The sequence below is a fragment of the Entelurus aequoreus genome, linkage group LG04, assembly GCF_033978785.1.
Source record: "Entelurus aequoreus isolate RoL-2023_Sb linkage group LG04, RoL_Eaeq_v1.1, whole genome shotgun sequence".
NCBI lineage: Eukaryota > Metazoa > Chordata > Actinopteri > Syngnathiformes > Syngnathidae > Entelurus > Entelurus aequoreus.
In genome coordinates this window covers 66,868,794-66,896,148 of record NC_084734.1, presented here as the reverse complement: position 1 = coordinate 66,896,148, position 27,355 = coordinate 66,868,794, and the positions used below count along the sequence as shown (strand labels likewise).

General features: G+C 39.7%; 1 protein-coding gene and 1 long non-coding RNA gene across 3 annotated transcripts; one reads left to right on the top strand and one right to left on the bottom strand.

Annotated features, from left to right (window-relative positions):
- Positions 1-5,850: 5,850 nt before the first annotated feature.
- Positions 5,851-18,252, bottom strand: hdx (highly divergent homeobox). 2 transcript variants are annotated; one of them, XM_062045523.1, is made up of 11 exons: positions 18,110-18,252; positions 13,807-13,952; positions 13,148-13,294; positions 11,899-13,053; positions 11,769-11,819; positions 9,541-9,687; positions 7,707-7,902; positions 7,546-7,622; positions 6,587-6,685; positions 6,373-6,495; positions 5,851-6,299 (listed from the first exon to the last, which is right to left on the bottom strand). In XM_062045523.1, the coding sequence occupies exons 2-11, from the start codon at positions 13,870-13,872 to the stop codon at positions 6,033-6,035; spliced, it is 2,328 nt and encodes a 775-aa protein (XP_061901507.1). In that variant the 5' UTR covers positions 13,873-13,952; positions 18,110-18,252; the 3' UTR covers positions 5,851-6,032. The 2 variants fall into 2 exon arrangements, with proteins under 2 accessions (XP_061901507.1, XP_061901509.1); XM_062045525.1 differs by having other exon boundaries at positions 5,851-6,284.
- LOC133648947 (uncharacterized) lies at positions 17,712-24,643 on the top strand. Its single transcript, XR_009825951.1, has 3 exons — positions 17,712-17,866; positions 18,236-18,373; positions 22,284-24,643. It is a non-coding gene; the product is annotated as an uncharacterized LOC133648947 (long non-coding RNA).
- The last annotated feature ends 2,712 nt before the right edge of the window (positions 24,644-27,355 follow it).

Sequence of the window (27,355 nt, the reverse complement as noted above, 5' to 3'; positions counted from 1 at the left end):
GTTAGCCGACTTGTCCAGGGTGTACCCCACCTTCCGCCCGAGTGCAGCTTGGATAGGCTCCAACAACCCCCGTGACCCCGAGAGAGACAAGCAGTAAAAAATGGATGGATGGATGGTACTAAAATCTTGTTTTTTATTCAAGAAAATGTTTTTAATTTATTTATCTTATTATTTATCAGACAGCTTTTTAGTGCCGCCCCAGTGGCTCCCTGGAGCTTTTTCGAAAATTTGTGAAAATGGAAAAAGATGAGGAAAATTATTATTTTTTTATTTCCTAACTGTTACAAATCCCACTGTTTACATTAAACATGATTCTCTGATGAGAGTATTTGGCGCGCACCATTTTGTCCTGATTTCGGAAGTCCTTGAACGCACCGAAGTTTGTTTGCATGTACAACTTTCCTTGACGCTGCCACAGAAAGACGTGTTTTATGCCACTTCTTGTGAATTGTGTCTGTTTGTCCATCAAACGTTTTATAAAGTTAAAGTTAAAGTACCAATGATTGTCACACACACACTAGGTGTGGTGAAATTTGTCCTCTGCATTTGACCCATCCCCTTGTTCACCCCCTGGGAGGTGAGGGGAGCAGTGGGCAGCAGCAGTGCCGCGCCCGGGAATAATTTTGGTGATTTAACCCCCAATTCCAACCCTTGATGCTGAGTGCCAAGCAGGGAGGTAATGGGTCCCATTTTATAGTCTTTGGTATGACTCGGCCGGGGTTTGAACTCACAACCTACCGATCTCAGGGCGGACACTCTAACCACTAGGCCACTGAGTAGGTGCTGTGCGTGAATCCACAAAGGTGAGCTTTGTTGATGTTATTGACTTGTGTGGAGTGCTAATCAGACGTATGTGGTCACTGCATGACTGCAAGCTAACCGATGCTAACATGCTATTTATGCTAGCCCTATGTACATAATGCATCATTGTGCCTCGTATTTTAGGTATATTTAAGGTAATTTTATTTGTAGTTTCCGTTTCCTTCAACTTGAACACACACATCTTTACCTTTGGCCTTTCTAAGCCAGTAATTTCCAGGAGTTATCACACCCTCTGAAAAGCCTAATGTTTTCCAATGTTGTAAAAATGTGTCGAATAAATATTACATTTCAACATTTCTGTCAACAAAGATTTGCATCAGCTTGCGGCACACTCATTTTGATAGTAGTCTGATATACTGTAGCTAATATAAATACTTACATCATGTGTTGCCTTCATTATAACACTTATATAAGGCTTTAAAATTTTTGCAGCTCCAGACAGATTTTTATTTTTTATTTTTGGTCCCAATATGGCTCTTTCAACATTTTGGGTTGCCGACCCCTGCACCAGACACACCAATAAGCTTGTTTATAGATGTACAATTAAACTCCTCAAAGGAAATTGCCATTTGTTATAACTTTGTGACATGATACATTAATGAACATATAGAAAATACATGTGACGGATTGTAGCCAAAGGCTGGTTTCCATCTGTGCCTCATTGCAAAGAAACAAGCCCAGGGTTCCCACTGATTCAGTGTTATCGTGAGTTGTATTTTTCATGCACTTAATTTGCAAGTGGAAAAGCCGGTCCCTGAAAATAATGCCTACATTAAACCGGTCCATGGTGCAAAAAAGGTTGGGGACCACTGCCATAGGGTACCAATTCCCGGTACCCGAGAATCAACAACGGTACCAATTACTGGTACTTCCATCCATCCATTTTCTACCGTTTATTCCCTTCGGGCTCGTGGGGGGCGCTGGAGCCTTTTGTGTGTGTTGATAAATATTTTTTGTGTAATAATATAATCAAAAATGTCCCTATAGCATTTTAAAATGAGCTAATTCACAGGGGTTAGTGCATGTGCCTCACAATACGAAGGTCCTGAGTAGTCCTGAGTTCAATCCCGGGCTTGGGATCTTTCTGTGTGGAGTTTGCATGTTCTCCCCATGACTGCGTGGGTTCCCTCCGGGTCTCCGGCTTCCTCCCACCGCCAAAAACATGCACCTGGGGATAGGTTGATTGGCAACACTAAATTGGCCCTAGTGTGTGAATGTGAGTGTGAATGTTGTCAGTCTATCTGTTGGCCCTGTGATGAGGTGGCGACTTGTCCAGGGTGTACCCCGCCTTCCGCCCGAATGCAGCTGAGATAGGCCCCAGCACCCACCGCGACCCCAAAAAAGGGACAAGCGGTAGAAAATGGATGGATGGAAAATTATCAGAAATGTCTTGTTATTTCTGAGTCTCGTTTGCATGCAGTTGCAATTCCAAGACATTAGATGGCAGTATGGACCACGGAGTGTTGCCTAGCTGGAAAGTAGTCTTTTTCATGAAGCCTGAATGTCCCATTTTAGTTATGTTGCTCCCTACAAAGGGTTTATACTCGAAGTATATTACTTTTTACACAATTGCTGTTTGATTGTTATTTGCGTCTTAGTTGTATATTTCGTAACTAAATGTGGAAGTGTTGAAATATCCATCCATCCATCCATTTTCTACCGCTTGTCCCTTTCGGGGTCACGGGGGGTGCTGGAGCCTATCTCAGCTGCATTCGGGCGGTAGGCGGGGTAAACCCTGGACAAGTCGCCACCTGAAATAGCCATGCAAAATTGCTGATCAGTAGCATGTATTGACCTTCTCGAAACTGTTGAATTCCCATGTTCAACTGCAACCCACCTGGTTCAGCTCTGCTAACGTTCCGCCTGGCAGGGCTTGAACCTGAATCCTCCGAATGAGAGTACTAGAGCTCCCAGCATCCAGCTGAAAGCTTGAGCTGTCAACTCATTGGCTAGCGCAAACTCCTGAGACTACAGGAAGTGAGGTTTACTAACATACACTCGCACAGCCACACTGGGTGGCCACAGTTTCACCCTCCCACCTTTAGCCTCACTCTGATCCGGTTCACGGCACTACTGTAACCCGCCAGGTCTAGCTCTTCGTTTCTGCACTGGGCTCAATGAGAGCGAGAGCAAGCACGCTAGACACTGCGCTAAAATCACAAAGTGTCAACTCAAATTCTAGTACAAACTCTGAAGGCATCAGGAGATGAGGTTTGCCAGTGCACACCTGTACAGCCACACTGGCTGGCCTCCATCCGACAATGGTTCAACATCTCATGACTTTTTACACAATTCGCTTCTCCCTAACAAGGAGTTGATCGGCAAAATTTACAAAAGGTGCGTGATCCATTAATCAAGGACTGTACATTTTGACAGAAATGACCATGGAGTATGCCTTTATTACTCTTCCAGTCTCTCTGTTGTAACCTGCTGATGACACACTAAGCTCAGTGGCCAATAAAACTATTCTGATTCTGATTCTCTTTCTTTTGAGAGCATCTTGTGCAAGGTCTCGCAGAGAGGTGTACTGTTGATAAACTAATAGGCGGGCACTTGATATAAAAAAAATTATGACTAGATCTGTCCTATCTAATTCTCAGTATAAACGTGAACCGATGGAAAGTGAAATGTCTTCTAAGACAATCTGAAGAGTCCGGTTGCAATCAATTGAATGCCCTGAGAATTTAATGACCTGGATGAATGAGAATATTCACGGACACATGATAAAAATAAGATGCCAGCAGGTGCAGCTGAGCAAAAGTATGTTGTAATCCTCACCCACTGACATCTGGAGTTGAGTTGGCTAGACAAAGATGTGATTGACCGAGCTTTTAGCTGAGCGTAAATTGGTGCCTTGCCCCAGATGAGCGTGAGATTCAGGGGTGGTTAGTGTATGTTGTCAAGCCGTTGAGTTAGGGGTTTGGTGTGCCCGGTCCAGCCCTTGAAGTGATGATTTTCCTCTTTTCGGACATAGTATACATGATGTTACAATGTTGGCTAGTCATGTTAAACAAAGCGTTAAATGTTAAAGGCCTACTGAAACCCACTACTACCGACCACGCAGTCTGATAGTTTATATATCAATGATGAAATCTTAACATTATAACACATGCCAATACGGCCGGGTTAACTTATAAAGTGACATTTTAAATTTGCCGCTAAACTTCCGGTTCAAAACGCCTCTGAGGATGACGTATGCGTGTGACGTAGCCCGGCGAACACCGGTATGCCTTCCACTTGAAGCCGATACGAAAAAGCTCTGTTTTCATTTCATAATTCCACAGTATTCTGGACATCTGTGTTCGTGAATCTGTTTCAATCATGTTCATTGCATTATGGAGAAGGAAGCCGAGCAAGCAAAGAAGAAAGTTGTCGGTGCGAAATGGACGTATTTTTCGAACGTAGTCAGCCACAACAGTACACAGCCGGCGCTTCTTTGTTTACATTCCCGAAAGATGCAGTCAAGATGGAAGAACTCGGATAACAGAGACTCTAACCAGGAGGACTTTTGATTTGGATACACAGACGCCTGTAGAGAACTGGGACAACACAGACTCTTACCAGGATTACTTTGATTTGGATGACAAAGACGCAGACGTGCTACTGTGAGTATGCAGCTTTGGCTTTTTTTTGCGTATGTACGTAACTTTTTTAAAATATATAAGCTTTATGAACCTTGGGTTAGGTGAACGGTCTTTTGGGCTGAGTGATTGTGTGTGTTGATCATGTGTTTGAATTGTATTGGCGTGTTCTATGGAGCTAGGAGCTAGCAGAGGAGCTAGGAGCTAGCATAACACGTACCGTACCGTAAGTGCGCGTCACGTACGTAACTTTTTAAAAATATATAAGCTTTATGAACCTTGGGTTAGGTGAACGGTCTTTTGGGCTGAGTGATTGTGTGTGTTGATCAGGTGTTTGAATTGTATTGGCGTGTTCTATGGAGCTAGGAGCTAGCAGAGGAGCTAGGAGCTAGCATAACAAACACGCAGGTGTTATTATGCAGGATTAATTTGTGGCATATTAAATATAAGCCTGGTTGTGTTGTGGCTAATAGAGTATATATAGGTATTGTGTTTATTTACTGTTGTAGTCATTCCCAGCTGAATATCAGGTACCGTGAGTATGCAGCCTTGGCTGCTAAACATTCGATAACTTGACCGTATGTGCGCGTCACGTACGTAACTTTTTAAAAATATATAAGCTTTATGAACCTTGGGTTAGGTAAACGGTCTTTTGGGCTGAGTGATTGTGTGTGTTGATCAGGTGTTTGAATTGTATTGGCGTGTTCTATGGAGCTAGGAGCTAGCAGAGGAGCTAGGAGCTAGCATAACAAACACGCAGGTGTTTTTATGCAGGATTAATTTGTGGCATATTAAATATAAGCCTGGTTGTGTTGTGGCTAATAGAGTATATATATGTCTTGTGTTTATTTACTGTTGTAGTCATTCCCAGCTGAATATCAGGTCACCCCCGGCTCTCACAGCATCTTCCCTATCTGAATAGCTTCAACTCCCCACTAGTCCTTCACTTGCACTTTACTCATCCACAAATCTTTCATCCTCGCTCAAATTAATGGGGAAATTGTCGCTTTCTCGGTCCGAATCTCTCTCACTTCATGCGGCCATCATTGTAAACAATAGGGAACTTTGCGTATATGTTCAACTGACTACGTCACGCTACTTCCGGTAGGTGCAAGCCTTTTTTTTATCAGATACCAAAAGTTGCAATCTTTATCGTCGTTGTTCTATACTAAATCCTTTCAGCAAAAATATGGCAATATCGCGAAATGATCAAGTATGACACATAGAATAGATCTGCTATCCCCGTTTAAATAAAAAAAATTCATTTCAGTAGGCCTTTAAGGTTCATGCATTTAGGCGTGAGCTTGCACACAGTGTTGGATACCTCTTTCACCTGTAAAAGTCTCTGTGAATTTTAGGTCCATTCTGAAATTTCTCCCAAAAGCACAATATTTTTAACTTTTTGTGAGTAGTGTAAATGGGTGCATGATAAATAGTCACAAATAAGTTGGATTAGGTTCTTATTTTATATATTCTTAAGACTGAACCACAGCAAGACAAATGATATGCAATAAAAAATGAATTGTTAGCCCAAAAGTAGTGAAGCTTCAATCCACAGGCACTGAGCGCCGAGCATGTGTTTGTGATAATGAATAGCGAGTAACCTCGGTTTAAAATAAGATGAAATAGTCAAACTTGTTCTTGTACGCCTTGCATTTGCTCCTCTGATACAGAGGGCTCAGTAACTTTAAAGGAAACGTCTTCAATGTGGACCAGGGGGACTTCTTCAATCGCAGGTTCAACACAGTCTGTTGCATTGGTTGTCAAGGTTACGTTGTAGTTGGAGGACTTGTCTTCCGACACAACATCAGGCAGAGCTCCTCTGTCCATGGTCATGTCCCAGACCTGGTCCGAAGCCTGAGGTAGACTGGCTATGAGTTCCTGAATACACGGGGACTACAATTAACAACACATTTAAAAATGTTCAGATTAAAATTTAAAATAAAATATACTGCTTGATGGAACGTACCAGCTGTTTCTCCACATCGTTATTTTTGACAGCGATGAGAAGCCTCTTTGTGAAGGTTGCAAGGTCCTGGTATTTTTGTTTTTGGTTCTCTAGCTCATTCTCTAAAAACTGCACTTCCTCATGCTGAAATTTTTGAAAAAAACAACATTAACTTGAGTTTAATAATCAAAATGATTATTTAGAGAGAGGTCTGAGAGTGAGTGTGTGTCCTCGCCTTGAATTCAAGCAAGCTTTGCATTTGCTCTAGATCTGAGGCCACTATGTCACTCTCATCATAATCGTCCTCTTCAACCTCATCAACTACTTCGACCTTCTGTAAAAAAACAAAATAAAAAACAACAACAAAACTTTAAGATCATTTTAAATGGAAATAACAACCTGTGCTAATATAATAATAATATGATATAATAATAGTCATGCCTTGCCACATCGCGCTTCAAATATTGTGGCTTCACCACATCACGGATTTATTGGGGAGATATCAAAAAAACAAAAACAAACATATTTTACAATTGTTTGGCCATGAATAAAGCATTTTTAGGCATAACATGACTACATAAACTAAACATATCAATACTACACTAATATTGGCCAGTAAAGAGGACAAAACCAACCAGAGCGCGCATGTTCAGTATCGTTGCCACTGATTGGCTCAGCTTCAGGCAGAATTACTATATTAGTTTTAAAGGGTGTAAAAGTGACTAAAGGGTGTTATTGCAGATCTCTCATATTGCTAAAAAAATTATTTAGTGGGTTGCAAACAGGTTTTTTTGTTCTAGCTTTAGAAAATATTAGATTAATAATTAATTATTCCTACTTGTCTAAAATTAATTTATTACGGTCACGTCCGGATCCAGTAACACTATATATTGATATATTATGTATAAGAATAATACTGTACACAAACATCCGCGCATCATATGCGCTTTACATTTTGAATAAACATTTATTGATGATTTATTATCTCAGTGAATCTAAATTAGTGCAGTCAAACAAATGTTTTTTTTTAATCAGCACACTCATCACTTTATAAAAGGCCAAAAATTGAAACCAACTCATCAAGGATACCTACTCTACATGTACAGTATTCATAACAAAACTATATAATAGTTACCCGTAAAGAAGTTAAATGTATCATGAGTGAACTGCAGAATCAAACAAATATTCAAGTACCACATTATTGGCCAGTGGTGCAGCAATGGTCACATCTGCTTCATCTTCTTCCCTATGGACTGAGTCAATGTTGCTATCTGGAGGTAAGAGCACTGCATTACTACTGAGCTGCACAGTTCAAACAGAGGTAAACGATGTGAGTGTTATATCAGTGGGCCCACCTTCAGAGAGGCCAAGGCTGTCATTTAAGTCATCACCAAGTTCAGGTGTTCTGAGTTGATCCTCATGTGGGCTGAACACCACTGGAGATTCATTCCCTGGGGAGCTCAAGCTTGTGAAAACAGCAGGCCCGCCTTTAGGTGGTGGTATTTCAATATTTATCAGACGGTACTTTCTTCGTCTGTTGCTGATCCATGTCTGACAGCCAGAGAGCACAAAGACACACAAGTACATACAGTAAGTGCAAAAGTGTCATAAACTGAATACAACCTGGATATTTTTCCTAAATGTCAGACATGATGTTGTGCTCTATAAAATATGGATTGTATAGAATTATGTATTCTACTAACTAGATAACAATTTTAAACATTTGAGACACTTGTGATTTAGGACTATATAAATAAACATTGATTGATTGATTGGTTGAAATTGAGGCCAAACACATTCATCCTGTAGGTGGCAGTATGTCCACTGCGCTGCATAGCATTACAGTTTGTAAGAATGTTATTCACATCAAAACAAAATGTAATGTTTACTTGCATGGCCCATGCTAAAGCCATGTATATACAATACATACAATATTATCAAATTCTTAAGGTATAAGGTAAATACAATAGGGTTGTCAAATTTAACAATTTAACTCATGCGTACTAATCACGTATGAATTCCGATTAATCACCCAATTTATTTTGATTGCACATGCTCCTTTACTTTAACGGTGAATGGTTATCTGAAACCTGAAACTCTAAATTGTGTGCTAGATGGCAAATTTAATTTTAAATTACACCCTGGAGGGACTGTTACTTGACAAATCTGTCACCAAGTTTTGAGCAAATAAATTACATTCATCTAAGTATAAAGTCGATAACATTCTGACAATACATTTGCATTTGGGTCTTTTTAAAAGTGAATTTAAATCATGCGAGCAAGTAATTTACTATATTGACCGTGATGTTGTTTTTTTTTATCATTAGACAGCACAATATATATATATATATATATATATATATATATATATATATATATATATATATATATATATATATATATATATATATATATATATATAAATAAATCAATAAATAAATACATATATATATATATATATATATACAAAAATAAATAAATAAATATATATAAATAAATAAATAAATAAATATATATATATATATATATATATATATATATATATATATATATGGTGTATGTTATTGGGTTTTTTCATACTTATGCAAATATATCCTCACTTGAAGCAAAATTATAATTAAAATTGACATGGACTAAAAACAAGAATACATTGGATATTCAACAATTTCCAGTCTAAAAATTTTTTAGTTAGGGCTACGTTATTTAAATTTGACACATAAATGTATGGTAGACCCATACATTAACTATAAAATAAATCTCTGAAATGCATGAAATACCAGAATGAAATATGCATACAGGTGAAATTCCAAAAATGTTAATATCGTGCAAAAGTCCATTCATGTCAGCAATTTAACTTCAAATGTGAATCTACTTTTTGATATAAGGTCATTACATGCAATGTGAGATATGTCAAGCCTTTATTTTTATAATGTTGAGGATCATGGTTTCATATCATGTGTTTATACAAAACGGACATTTTCTGAGATTTTCAATTGGAAGTTTTTATAAGCTGTAAATCATAATCATCAAATATCTCAAAAGAAGGCTTTAAATATCTTGAGTTGCATGTAATAAGCCTATGTCATATATCAAGTTTTACCTTGTAAATTGAATTGCTGGAATTAAGGAACCTTTGCACAATATTCAAATTGTTTGAGTTTCACTTGTATTTTCACATTTTCAATGTACCTTGACTATTTCAGGGTCTACATTGAGCTGGTTTGCTGCAGCAGTAATCTTTTCCCTGCACACTGAGCCCAGACTGGTCATTCCCCTTTCCCAGTAGCGCTTCAGCTGAATGAGATCCCCGTCACTGAATTGTGTCCGATCCTGCAACTGAACACACAAATATGGACACTGACGCAAAGCAACATCTAATTTTAGAAAGCAGACGGTGATATTACAACAGAGGAAATGAAGAACCATGACACACTAATCAGGTCAGTTAAGTCAACAACTGTCCTGCACAGTAATTAGGTTTCTATTTTATGAGACTAACAAGTGTTGTATTATTTTTTATTTAATTACAGTATGTCTAATACCAACACATGCACACATCTGCAAATAAATGCAGAAAGTAGTCTTCATAATGCATTGTATTGATACAAAGCAAATTAAACAAAATACCCTTTAAAGGCCTACTGAAATGAAATTTTTTTATTCAAACGGGGATAGCAGATCCATTATATGTGTCATACTTGATCATTTCGCAATATTGCCATATTTTTGCTGAAAGGATTTAGTAGAGAACATCGACGATAAAGTTCGCAACTTTTGGTCGCTGATAAAAAAAGCCTTGCCTGTACCGGAAGTAGCGTGACGTCACACGTTGAAAGGCTCCTCACATTTCCCCATTGTTTACACCAGCAGCGAGAGTGATTCGGACCGAGAAAGCGACGATTACCCCATTAATTTGAGCCAGGATGAAAGATTCGTGGATGAGTAACGTGAGAGTGAAGGACTAGAGTGCAGTGCAGGACGCATCTTTTTTCGCTCTGACCGTAACTTAGGTACAAGCTGGCTCATAGGATTCCACACTCTCTCCTTTTTCTATTGTGGATCACGGATTTGTATTTTAAACCACCTCGGATACTATATCCTCTTGAAAATGAGAGTCGAGAACGCGAAATGGACATTCACAGTGACTTTTATCTCCACGACAATACATCAGCGAAACACTTTAGCTACGGAGCTAACGTGATAGCATTGGGCTTAACTTCATATAGAAACAAAAGAAATAAGCCCCTGACTGGAAGGATAGACAGAAAATCAACAATACTATTAAACCATGGACCTGTAAATACACGGTTAATGCTTTCCAGCCTGGCGAAGCTTAACAGTGCTGTTGCTAACAACGCCATTGAAGCTAACTTAGCAACGGGACCTCACAGAGCTATGCTAAAAACATTAGCTATCCACCTACGCCAGCCAGCCCTCATCTGCTCTTCAACACCCGTGCTCACCTGCGTTCCAGCGATCGACGGAGCGACGAAGGACTTCACCCGATCATCCGTGCGGTCGGCGGCTAGCGTCGGATAGCGCGTCTGCTATCCAAGTCAAAGTCCTCCTGCTTGTGTTGCTACAGCCAGCCGCCAATACACCGATCCCACCTACAACTGTCTTCTTTGCAGTCTTCATTGTTCATTAAACAAATTGCAAAAGATTCACCAACACAGATGTCCAGAATCCAGAATACTGTGGAATTTTGAGATGAAAACAGAGCTTTTTGTATTGGATTCAATGGTGTCCGAATACTTCCGTTTCAACGATTGACGTCACACGCATACGTCATCATACATAGACGTTTTCAACCGGAAGTTTAGCGGGAAATTTAAAATTGCACTTTATAAGTTAACCCGGCCGTATTGGCATGTGTTGCAATGTTAAGATTTCATCATTGATATATAAACTATCAGACTGCGTGGTCGGTAGTAGTGGGTTTCAGTAGGCCTTTAAGGGTACATTTTGAATATATGAAGAATGTGCAGTATTTGTTTTTGCTCCCTAGGTACACCTGCAGAATCTAATGACATATCTTACAAGAAAAGAAGTGTTGCAGCTGGGATAGGCTCCAGCATCCCCTGTGACCCCGAAAGGGATAACCGGTAGTAAATGGATGGATGGATGGATGGAAAACAAGTGTAGAACTGTATGCTTCTTTCCATCTCATGTAAGAAAATAAGGTAACCAAAATAATAGAAACAGCTCTTTGTACAGTTCTATAAAGCTGTAAAATGACTACCGGTACAAACATTTTTTTTTTTACTATTACTACACAATCAAACCTGGGCATAGTAATATGGCAAAATTATGTGAGACAGCTCTCAAACTGAATCTCACTAGTTTATGCAGGTCACGGTGTACCTAATGAAGTGTATTTTGCAAGCTTGGGCTAGATTTGGCTCATCGGGACTCACGGTTCTCTTTCTGGAGTTGCTGATAACCCAAGGGGCAGCACTGACTGAAGTCTGCAACCAAAGAAAAAGACAAATTAAGCTTGGCGTTTTAATTGGCTTAGATTGGATGACATTATAACGCCTCCCTCACCTGTAAACTGGCCTCCCCAGAAAGTGAGGTCTGTGCGAGCAAGCAGTTTCCTTGATAAGATGAGTTGCTGTGAAGAAGGTTTTTGGAGCTGGCCGGGGTCAATGACTGGTTTCCTTTGACTAAAGACGTCTGCTCCTGACTGGTGTTATTATGAGCAGACATATTGGCCAGTTCTTCTTCCCTTTGCCACTCATTTTCCTCATCTGCGGTTTCCATGGCAATAGAGAAGTTATGACTCATATCCAAAGTGTGTGAAACTGGCCTCTCGATCTCCTGGCCTTTCAGAGTACAACCAAGTCCGGGCTTATTTCTGCTGCTTTCACCTCTATCTGCTAAGGTAAACACCTTTCGGATACATGGTGTCTGCTCATAGGTCGGGCCAGAGTTTTTGAGTGGGAGGGAGAGCAGAGTCCTTTGTGGAAGAGGTGGTGGTGGTTGGGTATTGGTGCTCGAGCTGGGTTGAAGCTGAGCTTGGGACTGAACAGAGGATGACCATGGGCGAGTCTGTGCAATACCAAACGGTCGAGACCAGCTCGGAGGGAGCCCTCCAGCTCCTGCCGTCAATGCTACATCCCTGAGGGACAGACTTGCCTTCATGTCCCTTCCAGCAGCGTAAACTAGAGATGCAGAGGCAGAGGTGAATGGTGGATTCTGAGAGAGTGACACAAGTTTGGAGTGGAGAGGTGACGAACTGGAGCTGGTTCTGCTCTGCAGGGTCTGGCCAATCAGGGATGAAGCAGGGAGTGCTGAGAGCTCAGACTCTGACTGGGGCACAGAGGCGGTGTGTTTTGGTCGTGAGCAAGTGTTGGAGTTGAGGGAATAGATACCAGTCAGTATGACATCATCATTATTGTTGTTGTTGTTGTTCCCACTGCTGAGAGGAGGAGAGGAAGCAGAGCAAGATGATGTCGAAAAAGTGGGGAAAGTGGATGCTGTAGGGAGAAGGTGAGCACGATTCTGGATGTTGCGGGCAGCAGTGATTTCAGCAGGCAGCAATGCTGCCGCTGACAGCCCGTGATTGGGTAGAGCTCCCCCAGCTAATGTGTGATTGGACAGCAGTCCCCCAGCCATTCCATGACTAGGTAAGGGATGCGACATGCATCCATTCTGGTCTACTCTGGAGGCAATTTTCCGTCTTTTGTTACCAACCCATGTCTGCAGGGAGGAGAACGGGAAATATTAAGTACAAACATTCCAGAGACCAAGATGAACTAATTTACAAAAAAGGAAATAGTCACATTCCTCTTACCCGGACAACACTGAAGTCCAGTTTGGCCTCCTGAGCACATTGCAGAATTAGCTGGAAGCAAGCCTTGCTCTGATTGGTCATACCGTTATCATAGTAACGTTCGAGGATTCTCTGCTGGTCTGCTGTGAATATTGACCGCAGGTTCATCTAAAAAACAATCACAAAGACAGAATTGATGAAAAGTAAATTATTAAAGTAAGGCATTTGGACATGTCTGTCTCATATAAGCCATAACTGTTGTGAATAGGATTGAGAGTGAAACTAAGAACGCCATTGAACCATGCCAGTCAGTCAAAACAGACACTGCTGATGATAGTTGCTTGGTTAGGAGTGGGCCCTTAGTTACAAATAGGTGGGCCAGAACAATGGGACATGTGTCACATACTGTATGTGTTTGAAATGTTATTTTTTAGTCTGCCCTTTGCCTCTATTTCTTTGTGGTGTACAGCCCTTTGTTCTTCAACTGTGGTTGTTTTTAAAGGGCTTTATAAATAAAGTTGGTATGGTATGGTACTGTATGTTATACATATCTGTGAATATCTGAGTTGGTCAGACTCTCTTGCTTGGGCATAAAAGAATACTAAGGTGAGATAGTGTCAAACCCCCATTTGATTTCCAAAAGGTTTCTTTTGTCAACAAAAAAAGGTGATTATACTCACAGTCTGAAGGCCGCGTCTCTGTGGCCATGAATCCATGCTGCTACTGGATGGCGATGAAGCCGTCATGGTGATCACAGCAAAGCCTCCATATTTTTATGTTGTCAGCAGCCAGCTTCTCCTCATCCTGTCTCAGTGCACCAAAGACACTGTTGGAAAAAGTGAAAGAAGAATACTTTGTTAAAAAGTTTGGTCTAAAATCAGAAGTATATGGCACATTTATCCGAATTATGTCATCTAGACCAATTCACTGCGCTAATGGTCACGTAGCGGAGGTCTGGCTCCCTCGGGAGCCTGGCAAATTTTGTTTTTTTCCAACTTTCAGCATTTCTGTCATGCAGTTGTTCTTGAAAGCTTGTGTGTGTTTTTGGCATGTGCTGCATTTTTCTTTTGTTTCTGATCTCGCAGCGTCATTGTGATTGCGGAATTTTCAATTTGAAGCATTTTCCCGTTACATTTGTTATTGTTTTTTATTTATATGTACTTGTTTCTAAAGAGAGTCTCCATTATTTCTAACCCTATCTATTTGCTATTTATCATTAAACATTAACTTTTGCTAAATGGTATCCTTAATCATGCATTTTATTTTACCTTAACACTGCACAAGCTGTAATCTGGCTTTGACTCCAAATTGTTTATTAATGTTTTATTTGCCCCAAAACCTTCCTTTTTTACTCCCACACAAGAAGTAACCACAATTCAATTGACAAAATGTAAAAAAACACAATATTGTAATTTTTAAGAATGCACATTAATGGACATATAAATGCAAATGTGCCAGATTGTAAACATTAGCTACCATAATGTTTTATCTGTAGTACACAAGTTGATGCCAGTACAGACAAAGTCCATTTAAAAAGTACATACAGTAAAATTTTAAAAAACATCACAATCAGATACCATAAACACTACATGAAAATACAAGACTAAAAAATAACCATAAAATACAGAGATCCAAATATAACAATAAGTTGCTGAATGACCTGAATTTAAAAGATCAAAAATAAAAGTGACCATTTCAGTTAAAGTGGCCATAAGGCAGATAGAAAAGTGCTGTAGTGTAAAAAGTGCATATGCCTCAAGAAGAAAATGCACACCGCCCTTGGCCTGGGTAGTTAAATTGCTGAAATTATGGCACATAGCAGTATTGCACATATGGCTAGCTTTTGTCAGATAAGTTTATGGTACAATGTATAATATTGTACCAGAAAAACATAGATAAGTGTATGTATTGCACACAATATGCATACATATCTGTGAGTATGACTGCATGGCAATAATGACACAATTAAGGATGTAAAATTATGTAAATTATTCCAGAGCGTGGCCACTGCTGCTGCTCACTGCTCCCCTCACCTCCCAGGGGGTGGAACAACGGGATGGGTCAAACCCAGAGAGTAATTTCACCACACCTAGTGTGTGTGTGACTATTATCCATCCATCCATTTTTTACCGCTTGTCCCGTTCGGGGTCGCGGGGGTGCTGGAGCCTATCTCAGCTGCATTTGGTCGCCACCTCATCACAGGGCCAACACAGATAGACAGACAACATTCACACTCACATTCACACACTAGGGCCAATTTAGTGATGCCAAACAACCTATCCCCAGGTGCATGTCTTTGGAGGTGGGAGGAAGCCGGAGTACCTGGAGAGAACCCAAGCAGTCACTGGGAGAACATACTAACTCCACACAGAAAGAGCCCGAGCCCAGGTACGAACCCAGGACCTTAGTATTGTGAGGCACATGCACTAACCCCTGTTCCACCGCGCTGCCCTTGAGTGTGACTATAAGTGGTACTTTAAGTTTAACTTTAAAAATAATGTGTGTAATAATTATCATTATCAGTAATAGACATGTATCGATCCGTTGTGGTGAAGAAGGAGCTGAGCCGGAAGGCAAGGCTCTCAATTTACCGGTCGATCTACGTTCCCATCCTCACCTATGGTCATGAATTTTGGGTTATGACCGAAAGGACAAGATCACGGGTACAAGCGACCGAAATGAGTTTCCTCCGCCGGGTGGTTGGTCTCTCCCTTAGAGATAGGGTGAGAAGCTCTGCCATCCGGGAGGAGCTCAAAGTAAAGCCGCTGCTCCTCCACATGGAGAGGAGCCAGATGAGGTGGTTCGGACATCTGGTCAGGATGCCACCCGAACGCCTCCCTAGGGAGGTGTTTAGGGCACGTCCGACCGGTAGGAGGCCACGGGGAAGACCCAGGACACATTGGGAAGACTATGTCTCCCGGCTGGCCTGGGAAAGCCTCGGGATCCTCCGTCAGGAGTTGGATGAAGTGGCTGGGGAGAGGAAAGTCCGGGCTTCCCTCCTTAGGCTTTTTGATTGATTGAGACTTTTATTAGTAGATTGCACAGTGAAGTACATATTCCGTACAATTGACCACTAAATGGTAACACCCGAATAAGTTTTTCAACTTGTTTAAGTCGGGGTCCACTTAAATTGATTCATGATACATATATATACTATCAGCATAATACAGTCATCACACAAGATAATCAGTACATACATGGAATTATTTACATTATTTACAACCCGGGGTGTGGGATGCGGAGGGGGGGAGGGGGGGGGGTTAGGTTTGGTTGTTATCAACACTTCAGTCATCAACAATTGCATCATCAGAGAAATGGACATTGAAACAGTGTAGGACTGACTTGGTAGGATATGTGCAAGTAGTGGAGAGAGAGAGAGAGAGAGAGAGAGAGAGAGAGAGAGAGAGAGAGAGAGAGAGAGAGAGAGATCAGAAAGCATAAGAAAAAGTATCTATATTTGATTATTTACATTTGAATATTAACAATCCGGGGAGGGTGCTGGTTTAGGGTTGAAGTTGCCTGGAGGTGTTCTTTTAGTGTGGTTTTGAAGGAGGATAGAGATGCCCTTTCTTTTACACCTGTTGGGAGTGCATTCCATATTGATGTGGCATGGAAGGAGAATGAGTTAAGACCTTTGTTGGATCGGAATCTGGGTTTAACGTGGTTAGTGGAGATCCCCCTGGTATTGTGGTTATGGCGGTCATTTACGTTAAGGAAGTAGTTTGACATGTACTTCGGAATCAGGGAGGTGTAGCGGATTTTATAGACTAGGCTCAGTGCAAGTTGTTTTACTCTGTCCTCCACCCTGAGCCAGCCCACTTTGGAGAAGTGGGTAGGAGTGAGGTGTGTTCTGGGGTGGAGGTATAGAAGTAATCTGACTAGCTTGTTCTGGGATGTTTGGAGTCTAGATTTGAGGGTTTTGGAGGTGCTAGGGTACCAGGAGGTGCATGCTTAATCGAAAAAGGGTTGAACGAGAGTTCCCGCTAGAATCCTCATGGTGCTTTTGTTGACCAGAGAGGAGATTCTATAGAGAAACCTCGTTCGTTGGTTGACATTTTTGATTACCTTGGTTGACATTTTATCACAGGAAAGATTAGCCTCTAGAATGGAACCTAGGTAGGTGATCTCATCTTTCCTGGCTGTGGCCCCGCGACCCGACCTCGGATAAGCGGAAAAAGATGGATGGATGGATGGATGGAGTAATAGACATGCAGAAGAAGTAGGACTAATAAGATCAGTTTCTTGATCCTTCTTTTCAGACATGTAGATTTGTACAAAACCATAATAATAAGATCATAATTTCTGTGTTTTTAGTTCATTCATTATGTTTTAGGACACAGAGCATTGCAATCAGGTAGTTTTTTTTGCTGCAGTTTGTGTTAATAGTTTTAGTACATTTTTCCATCATAACTTAACTAGTTATTTCCATGGGGTTAATAATGCTCTCTCTGTAAAATGATGGCATTAATAGTCTTAATACAGTGTCAGCAGATGCGTTTGGAAGTAAAAAAAAAAAAAAAAAAAATAGTAGTAGTGTAACCAACTTGATAAAGACATCCCACGAAATCACATGGATTGCAGTAGGACCAATAAGCATCCAGCAGCTTTATTTTGGCAGCCTCACTGCGCATGGCTACAGTCGCACAGGAAAACGTAACGGCGATAATTAGAAAAGAACCTTGCTTTGGGATCAGGAATTAAACATCAAACTCGGGAAGCGGCGCATAGTAAACAATCCTGGTAAGCTGAGCACGTTAGCTTTTTAAATCATAAGTTAGCCTGCAGGCCCGAGCGGCCATGTCTGTGCCAGCAGACGCTAACATAGCATTAGCATAGCTCTCCCAAAAGGGCTCAACTTTTCCTTTAAACCTGCGATTCCCCCAGCCTGAGCAGAGCCATGGCCGCGGACTCTTGGCTCCGGGCAGACAGCCGCGTCAACCTGGCCGAACACAATTTAAGCGGGACGTAAAATCACGTTCATACTTGCTGTGATCAATTCAGACGAAGCTTCCAAATTCAAGCAGATTTCTCTCCCCCAGTCCCCGTTGCTAGACAATGAAATCAGACGTCAGATCATCAATTCTAATCATGATTGTGACGTGTTTGCAGACAGGAGCCAATGGGAGAGCGAGATCATCGCTCTGACTTCCGGAGTGGGCTGAAAACTTAGCAGCGAGGCCACGCCCACCGTTGACTTTGCTTGGAGGGGAGCCTGAAAGAGGAGGTCACACAGATGAAAAGCAACATGTATGTTTTGTTATTTTGACAACTTTATTTTGCATTTATCTCTACTGTTGAATATATTTTCAAATATATTTGTATACATACATAGGCGCCCATCTACATTTCTGCCAGTGGGTGCTCAGGTTGTGTGTATTAAAAAAAAAAAAAAGACGTTCAGCAAAGTTAATATCCCATATGATTTGTGGCTTTGTTATTTTGTAAAACGGACCAAACTCACCACAGAATTAACCAACGTATTTTTCGGACTATAAATCCCAGTTTTTTTCGTAGTTTGGCCGGGGGTGCGACTTATACTCAGGAGCGACTTATGTGTGAAATTATTTACACATTACCGTAAAATATCAAATAATATTATTTAGCTCATTCACGTAAGAGATTAGACCAGGGGTAGGGAACCTATGGCTCTCGAAGCCAGATGTGGCTCTTTTGATGACTGCATCTGGCTCTCAGATAAATCTTATCTGACATTGCTTAACACGATAAGTAATGAATAATTCACTGGTAATCACAGAGTTAAAAATAACGTTCAAAATATAAAACATTCTCATGCATATTAATCCATCCATCTGTTTTCTACCGCACATGTTAAAGAAGTCGCATTAATGGTAAGAGGTATTTTATTTATTATTGGTTAGCTTCAGAATGTTATTTAAAAGAATAAGAGACTTATTATACTAAAAAAAAAATTGGTCTTACTTAAAAATGAACACATTTAGTTGTATTCAGTGTTAAAAAATACTATATGGCTCTCACAGAAATACATTTTAAAATATTTGGCTTTCATGGCTCTCTCAGCCGAAAAGGTTCCCGACCTCTGGACTAGACGTATAAGATTTCATCGGATTTAGCGATTAGGAGTGAGAGATTGTTTGGTAAACGTATAGCATGTTCTATATGTTATAGTTATTTGAATGACTCGTACCATAATATGTTACGTTAGCATACCAGGCACCTTCTCAGTTGGTTATTTATGCGTCATACATACTTGCTAACCCTCCCGGTTTAACCGGGAGACTCCTGGAATTCAGCGCCTCTCCCGAAAACCTCCCGGAAGAAATTTTCTCCCGATAAACTCCCGGAATTCAGCCAGAGCTGGAGGCCACGCCCCCTCCAGCTCCATGCGGACCTGAGTGGGGACAGTCTGTTTTCATGTCCGCTCTCCCACGATATAAACAGCGTGCCTGCCCAATGACGTTATAACTGTAGAATGATCGAGGGCGAGTTCTTGGTTTCTTATGTGGGTTTATTGTTAGGCAGTTTCATTAACGTCCTCCCAGTGCGGTAACAACACACAACAACAGCAGTCACGTTTTCGTCTACCGTAAAGCAGTTCGTCTGCCGTAAACAGCAATGTTGTGACACTCTTAAACAGGACAATACTGCCATCTACTGGATAGCCTCCGGAACACTGAAATTCAAGTATTTATTTTATTTATATGTATAATAAGATGAATATATATGTATATATATATATATATATATATATATATATATATATATATATATATATATATATATATATATATATATATATATAGCTAGAATTCACTGAAAGTCAAGTATTTCATGCATATATATACACTACCGTTCAAAAGTTTGGGGTCACCCAAACAATTTTGTGGAATAGCCTTCATTTCTAAGAACAAGAATAGACTGTCGAGTTTCAGATGAAAGTTCTCTTTTTCTGGCCATTTTGAGTGTTTAATTGACCCCACAAATGTGATGCTCCAGAAACTCAATCTGCTCAAAGGAAGGTCAGTTTTGTAGCTTCTGTAACGAGCTAAACTGTTTTCAGATGTGTGAACATGATTGCACAAGGGTTTTCTAATCATCAATTAGCCTTCTGAGCCAATGAGCAAACACATTGTACCATTAGAACACTGGAGTGATAGTTGCTGGAAATGGGCCTCTATACACCTATGTAGATATTGCACCAAAAACCAGACATTTGCAGCTAGAATAGTCATTTACCACATTAGCAATGTATAGAGTGTATTTCTTTAAAGTTAAGATTAGTTTAAAGTTATCTTCATTGAAAAGTACAGTGCTTTTCCTTCAAAAATAAGGACATTTCAATGTGACCCCAAACTTTTGAACGGTAGTGTGTATATATATATATATATATAGATATATATATATCTATATATATATATATATATATATGAAATACTCGAGTTGGTGAATTCTAGCTGTAAATATACTCCTCCCCTCTTTAACACGCCCCCAACCACGCCCCCGCCCCACCCCCGACCACGCCCCACCCCACCCCACCGCCCACCCCCCCCCCTCCCGGAATCGGAGGTCTCAAGGTTGGCAAGTATGGCGTCATATAACGTACACTTATTCAGCCTGTTGTTCACTATTATTTATTTATTTTAAATTGCCTTTCAAATGTCTATTCTTGGTGTTGGGTTTTATCAAATACATTTCCCCCAAAAATGCGACTTATACTCCAGTGCGACTTATATATGTTTTTTTCCTTCTTTATTATGCATTTTCGGCCGGTGCGACTTATACTCCGGAGCGACTTATAGTCCGAAAAATACGGTACAATAAGATTGATTTTTCAAAAATTATTTTAAAGATTGAAAGTTGCCATCAATGCCAGGTGTGTGCTCAGCACACCGCAAAAAGTCAGTGTTCAAAAACAACAATAAACAATACAAAAATTAGAGGTATTTTATTTGAACTAAGCAAAATTATCTGCCAATAGTGGCCTTGTGGTTAGAGTGTCCGCCCTGAATCGGTAGGTTGTGAGTTCAAACCTTGGGCCGAGTCGTACCAAAGACTATAAAATGGGACCCATTACCTCTCTGCATGGCACTCAGCATCAAGGGTTGGAATTGGGGGTTAAATCACCAACAATTATTCCTGGGCGTGGCACCGCTGCTGCCCACTGCTCCCCTCACCTTCCAGGGGGTGAACAAGGGGACGGGTCAAATGCAGAGGACAAATTTCACCACACCTAGTGTGTGTGTGACAATCATTGGTACTTTAACTTTAACTTTTAATTAACTTAACAATAGAACAAGAAAATTTGGCTTGTCAAGACTTTCCAAAACAAGTAAAATTAGTGGGCGGTATAGCTCGGTTGGTAGAGTGGCCGTGCCATCAACCTGAGGGTTGCAGGTTCGATCCCCGCTTCCGCCATCCTAGTCACTGCCGTTGTGTCCTTGGGCAAGACACTTTACCCACCTGCTCCCAGTGCCACCCACACTGGTTTAAATGTAACTTAGATATTGGGTTTTCACTATGTAAAGCGCTTTGAGTCACTAGAGAAAAGCGCTATATAAATATAATTCACTTCACTTCACTTAAAATTAGCTAACCTCAATGAACCCAAAAATACCTTAAAATAAGTATATTCTCACCAATAACAACTGTACTACTATATGAGTACGCATTTCCTATTGTTTCATTGAAAATAAAACAGCAAAGTCCATTTGGCTGTCATCTGCTTTAATATGAAACACAATTGTGTCAAAGTCATAATTTTTTTTTTCATGCTTGAAAGCATGTTTTACTCAATATAGGTCATAAAATCTCAGGAACAAGCTGTAATAATATCTTACTGAGATAATTTAGGACCAAAACCCTTAAAACAAGTTAATTATTATTTGCAAAAAAAAATAAAGCTTATGAGTTTGAACATCAAATATCTTGTCTTTGTGGTGCATTCAATTGAATATGGGTTGAAAAGGATTTGCAAATCATTGTATTCCGTTTATATTTACATCTAACACAATTTCCCAACTCATATGGAAATAGGGTTTGTAGAAAATTCTTAAGTTTTCTGTTACCTTAATACACCTTAATCCATTCCATATTTGTTAACACGTACTGGTAAACTAAAGGTGTTAAGTTTTGTACGTTCATACAGATGTTTTAAGTTCCTTTTTTCTGACCGATACAGGAGTGGTCCACCCTAGGTCCCGACTTGAAACAGCTACCGCCTCCTCCATGGAAACTGATCGATGGCCACCTGATAACCTCTCTACCCAGGAGAGGGGGGCAAAGCAGAAAGAGAGGCGGCAGATCAACTGGTTTAAAAAGTGGTCTATTTAAAGCAGGCCTATTCAACTGGCGGCCCGCGGGCCACAACCGGCCCACCGAACATCACCCAACCATTGATGATCCATCCATCCATTTCCTACCGCTTGTCCCTTTTGGGGTCGCGGGGGGTGCTGGAGCCTATCTCAGCTGCATTCGGGCGGAAGGCGGGTTACACCCTGAACAAGTCGCCACCTACCATTGATGATGAAACCACTAAAACTAAAGTTGCTCATGTATGCAGTACTCCAGCCACCCTGCAGGGGCCAACAGCGAGGCTTATGTGTCACAATGAATCAACAGTGGGGTGAGTAGTAGAAGACTACTCGATCAATCCTGAAAAAAAAAATCGAAATAGATTGAAAAAAATCAAACTTTTATCAACGACTGGACAATAAAGTATGAATGTTCTGCCCTGACCAATTCTTGAGTCATTGTTTTCTCGCGGACCTTTCAAGCGACGGACACATTGATCCAGACAAGCAGCAACAATGGTAGAAATCCCAGCGTGTAACCTGTTTTACGAAACTTGGTCAAACATTTGTAAGTAGATATTGTGCATAAAAATATTTTGTTTGTTTTGTATTGAAATTGCTGACATTGTGATGTCTTCTGTATTCGTGGTCGCGTTGGTATTTGTCTGTGAGTAACTATGCCGATCAAAATTCATTCAATAGTTTCAAGTTTCAAGTTTATTCACAATACCATAGAACATTTACAATAGTAGTGAATATCATTTAAAGATGTTGGTAAGTGAAAGGGTCCCCCAAATAAGCTAGAAGAAGCTTTTGACAGGGGGTCCAGAGGACAGTATGTACATGGAATGATGAAAAATGGTAGCAAGCACAACAACAGCAAAAAAAACAACAACACTATATGATAAACACAAGATAATAGTACTAAAGCATGCATACACATACATACATACATTCATTCGACCATGCAAAACCCAACAGTAGTCAACCCCACATGAGGCATTAGAGATAGGTGGTTAATAGGTAAGTTTTCAGTTTCTTTTTGAAGTTGGAGAATGGATACCGCATCTGAGGCTCTCATTAAGCCGGTTCCAAATCTTTGGTCCCCTGCATACAACACTTCGAGCGGTGCAAGCCAGTAGACGATGTTTACCTGATATCAGATCTAAGTTACGAGGGTTGTGGGCATGCTGGGGATGGTAGATAGGAACCAGGCTACAGAGCCTAAGATTCAGTCTGTGAATGACTTGATAGGTTAAACAAGCATTTTGATAAATATTGAACTCTGTCAGTCTTAAGAGATGATAATTATGGAATAGATGTCGAGTGGGGGCATTAAACTTGGACCATGACAGGGCCCGTATGATTTTCTTTTGCATGGATTCTAATTTGTGACGGTAGCTAGGGAAGGTGTTACACCAGATGACATTACAGTAGTTTAGATGTGGTTCAAAGAGAGTTTTATATAGGGTAAGTAGAGCATACAGAGGAAGATAATGACGAAGGTGAAAGAACAGGCCAACATATTTGGATAATTTGTTTAACAGATGGCTAATGTGACATTTGAAATTGAGGTATTCGTCAATGATGACCCCCAGGAATTTTGTGGAATACACTCTGTATTTCCTGCCCATTGATGTTGATATGGCAGTGCTCAGTATTTGTCCGTACATACTGTACATGTAGCGTTAAATTTGACCAGTAGAGGGCGACAACGCTACATCTTAGGTTTAACTGCGATAAGTCATGTACAGTGTGTGCAATGTTTGGTGTGTGAAGGTTGTGTAATTTCTTAATGCGTAAACATTTGTTGTTTATCGTTTGAAAACAGTCACACTAAAACTTCTATTTTATTTATGTAAAATACACAATGGCCATTATTTATGTTAAAATACACAATTGTTGTTATGTTTATTTTATGGTTACACACTGTTGTTATGTTTATTTTATGGTTATATTTTCAGTCTTACAAACCTAAATGAAGGAAGAAGTGTGAAGAAATAAAACTGAGGAAGGAAAAGACTGCAAAAGAAGGAACATCAATCCTCAACAAAACTTCTCGAGCTTCTGTTTCTTAATGCTTTTAATTAGCTGCACACGCTGGAAACGAGTAGCGAGGGCAGAATAATGAATTTATTGATAGTGCAGTGTGAAAGCGGATGTGTTTAATTTGCAATTAAGTAAACACAGTTTCAAAGGAATATAACCTGCAGAAGCACTTTCTGACGAAACATCCACATTCCGATTTCCGGCCCCAGAGCCCTTGGGCCCTTGAAATTGCGGCCCCCTTCATCATGTAGTTCAGGGGTCACCAACGCGGTGCCCGCGGGCACCAGGTCGCCCGTAAGGACCAGATGAGTCGCCCGCGGGCCTGTTCTAAAAAAAAAAAATTTTTTTTTTTTTTTTTAAATTAAATCTACATAGAAAAAACACAAGATACACTTTCAATCAGTGCATCAACCCAAACAACCTCCCCCATGCACACTCATCCACACCCACTCACACAAAAGGGGTTATTTCTTTCTGCTACCAATATTCTGGTTCCCACAACATAGACAACACATCTGCAAGGGACACAGTCCCTGAAGCACACATGATTGTATAGGCTGCTGGTCCACTAACATTTTCATTAATTACTATTTTTTATGTAATTATTTGTATATTGTTTTACTTTATTTTTTATCCAAGAAAATGTTTTTTATTTATTTATCTTATTTTATTTTATTTTAAAAAAAAGGGCCTTATCTTCAACAGACCAGGTTGTCAATGAAATTAGATTTGTTTAAAGGGTTTTTTAAACCAGGCCCAGTCCAGATAATGTCCAAGTCGGACTCAGCAACACACACCTTCATTCATGTACACAGAAAAAAATTAGGGAACACAACAGATTGCATATAATTTATAAACAAAATTACATTTTCAAAATAAGCATTTATGTACAGTCCAGATTATGTCCAGGTCACTCAAATTAGGGAACACAACAACAGATATCATATAATCTATAAACATAATTATACTTTCAAAATAAGCCTTTGAGGACTTCTCATCTTTTTTTTAATGTTTTTTGGCATCATTATCGTTTTCAACCATGTAAGTTTCTAAAGTTAGAAAATACTGAATACATGTTTTAAAGAAAGTAATACTATGTGAATATCTATTTTTGGCCTTAAAAATAAACATTTTACCGAGTACTATAATTAAATTGACTAAATCATGATTGTCAATTAACTCTCCTAAAATAACAGAAACCACATTAAGCTTCATAAACAAACCAATCCTTAAACACATTTTTTCAACTTCCACCCAAAACAAAGACACAATATGACAATACCAAAACAAATGCAGGGTGGATTCAGGCTCCTGACAACAAAATCGGCAATCATCTGACTCTGTCATATTCCATAATTTTAACATTTTCCCTGTGGGTAAGAAGTTATAAATAATTTTAATTTGAAAATAACGATTTTGCACATCGATAGTGGTTTTATAGATTAGTTTGAATATGACATCCCATGGCAACGGGCAGTCAAAAAAGTCCTCCCATTTTCCATTTTTTTTGTATGAGGCAGACTTCAAAGATTTCTTTATTAAATAAAAAATTATATATGTTTCCATTTATTTTAGTTCCTTTTTGCCAACTAGAATTTCTTATTAGAGGTTTACAAACTAATAATTTAGTAGTTCCATAATTGATTATTTGTTTCCATCTTTTCCCAATTACTCCAGTTAGTTGATAAAATGAAAAGCTTGAGCAAGCATCACCATACATAGCTCTAAATTCATCATACTTCATAATTTTACCATTCTCATTGATAATATCATTGACAAAAATGATTCCTCGTTCAAACATATTTTTCCAAAAGAAAGGCTTTCCATCTATTACAATATTAGAGTTCATCCATATTAACTGCTGCAAAATATTGTCTCTTTTTTCTGGCACATAAAATTGAAAACACCACTATGAGTGGATTGTTTCCTTTATGAACCCCGCCATGTTTCCCAGCAGACTCTCTGGGAGGGGATCACTTGTAAAAAAGGATACAATTTCTTTTGATACAGTACATGTTTTTTGTCCAACAGGACATTTGTGTACCACTCAATGTTTAAATACATCTTTGGAACAATTGATGCTTTTAAAGACAGACACATAGCTTCAAGGTTGAGAAGTTTCAGGTCCCCATATTCATACTCTTTGTACAAAACCTTTCTTTTAATCTTTTCTGGTTTGCCGTTCCAGACAAAATCGAAGACCCTCCGCTCATAAATCTTAAAAAAGTTTTGTGATGGAGCTGGTAATGACAAAAACAAATAAATAAATTGAGGAATAATTAACGAGTTGGCAATAGACATTTTACCATACAAGGTTAGGGATTTCCCTTTCCATAATTGCATAATTTTGTCCAGCTTTCTTAGTCGATTATCATAATTTACTGAGCCTAGATCTTCCAGATTTTCTGGGACAACAACACCAAGTATGTTAACTGGTCCATCTGTCCACAAAACAGGCACTTTGCATTCCATTCGAAAGGACGTTCCCTTTAGATTTCCGATCCTTAACTTTTTACATTTATCATAATTAAGCTTAAGGCCAGATTGCTGTGAAAATATGTCCAAAAGATTAAGAAGGTTCCGCAAACAATGAGGAAAAATCTTATCTTTGTGAATCAGCCTTTTCTGACATGAACTTCATCAAGAAGAAACACAGAACACGCCTCACTGATGCACATCTGCAAGACTCACTCAGAGTTGCAGTGTCAAGTTACACACCAGAGTACAACACACCAGTTAACAGCATGCAATGCCAGGCTTCCCACTAACTGACAAAGAAACAGATAACAGATTTGGTGTCCAGTTCAAAGTGTGACATGATTCAAAAATTTTAGAGTTTACTTTTGTATTTTACATGAGTTATTATTTGTACAAACAAGGTGCAAAGTAATTCATGATTTGTTAAAAAAAA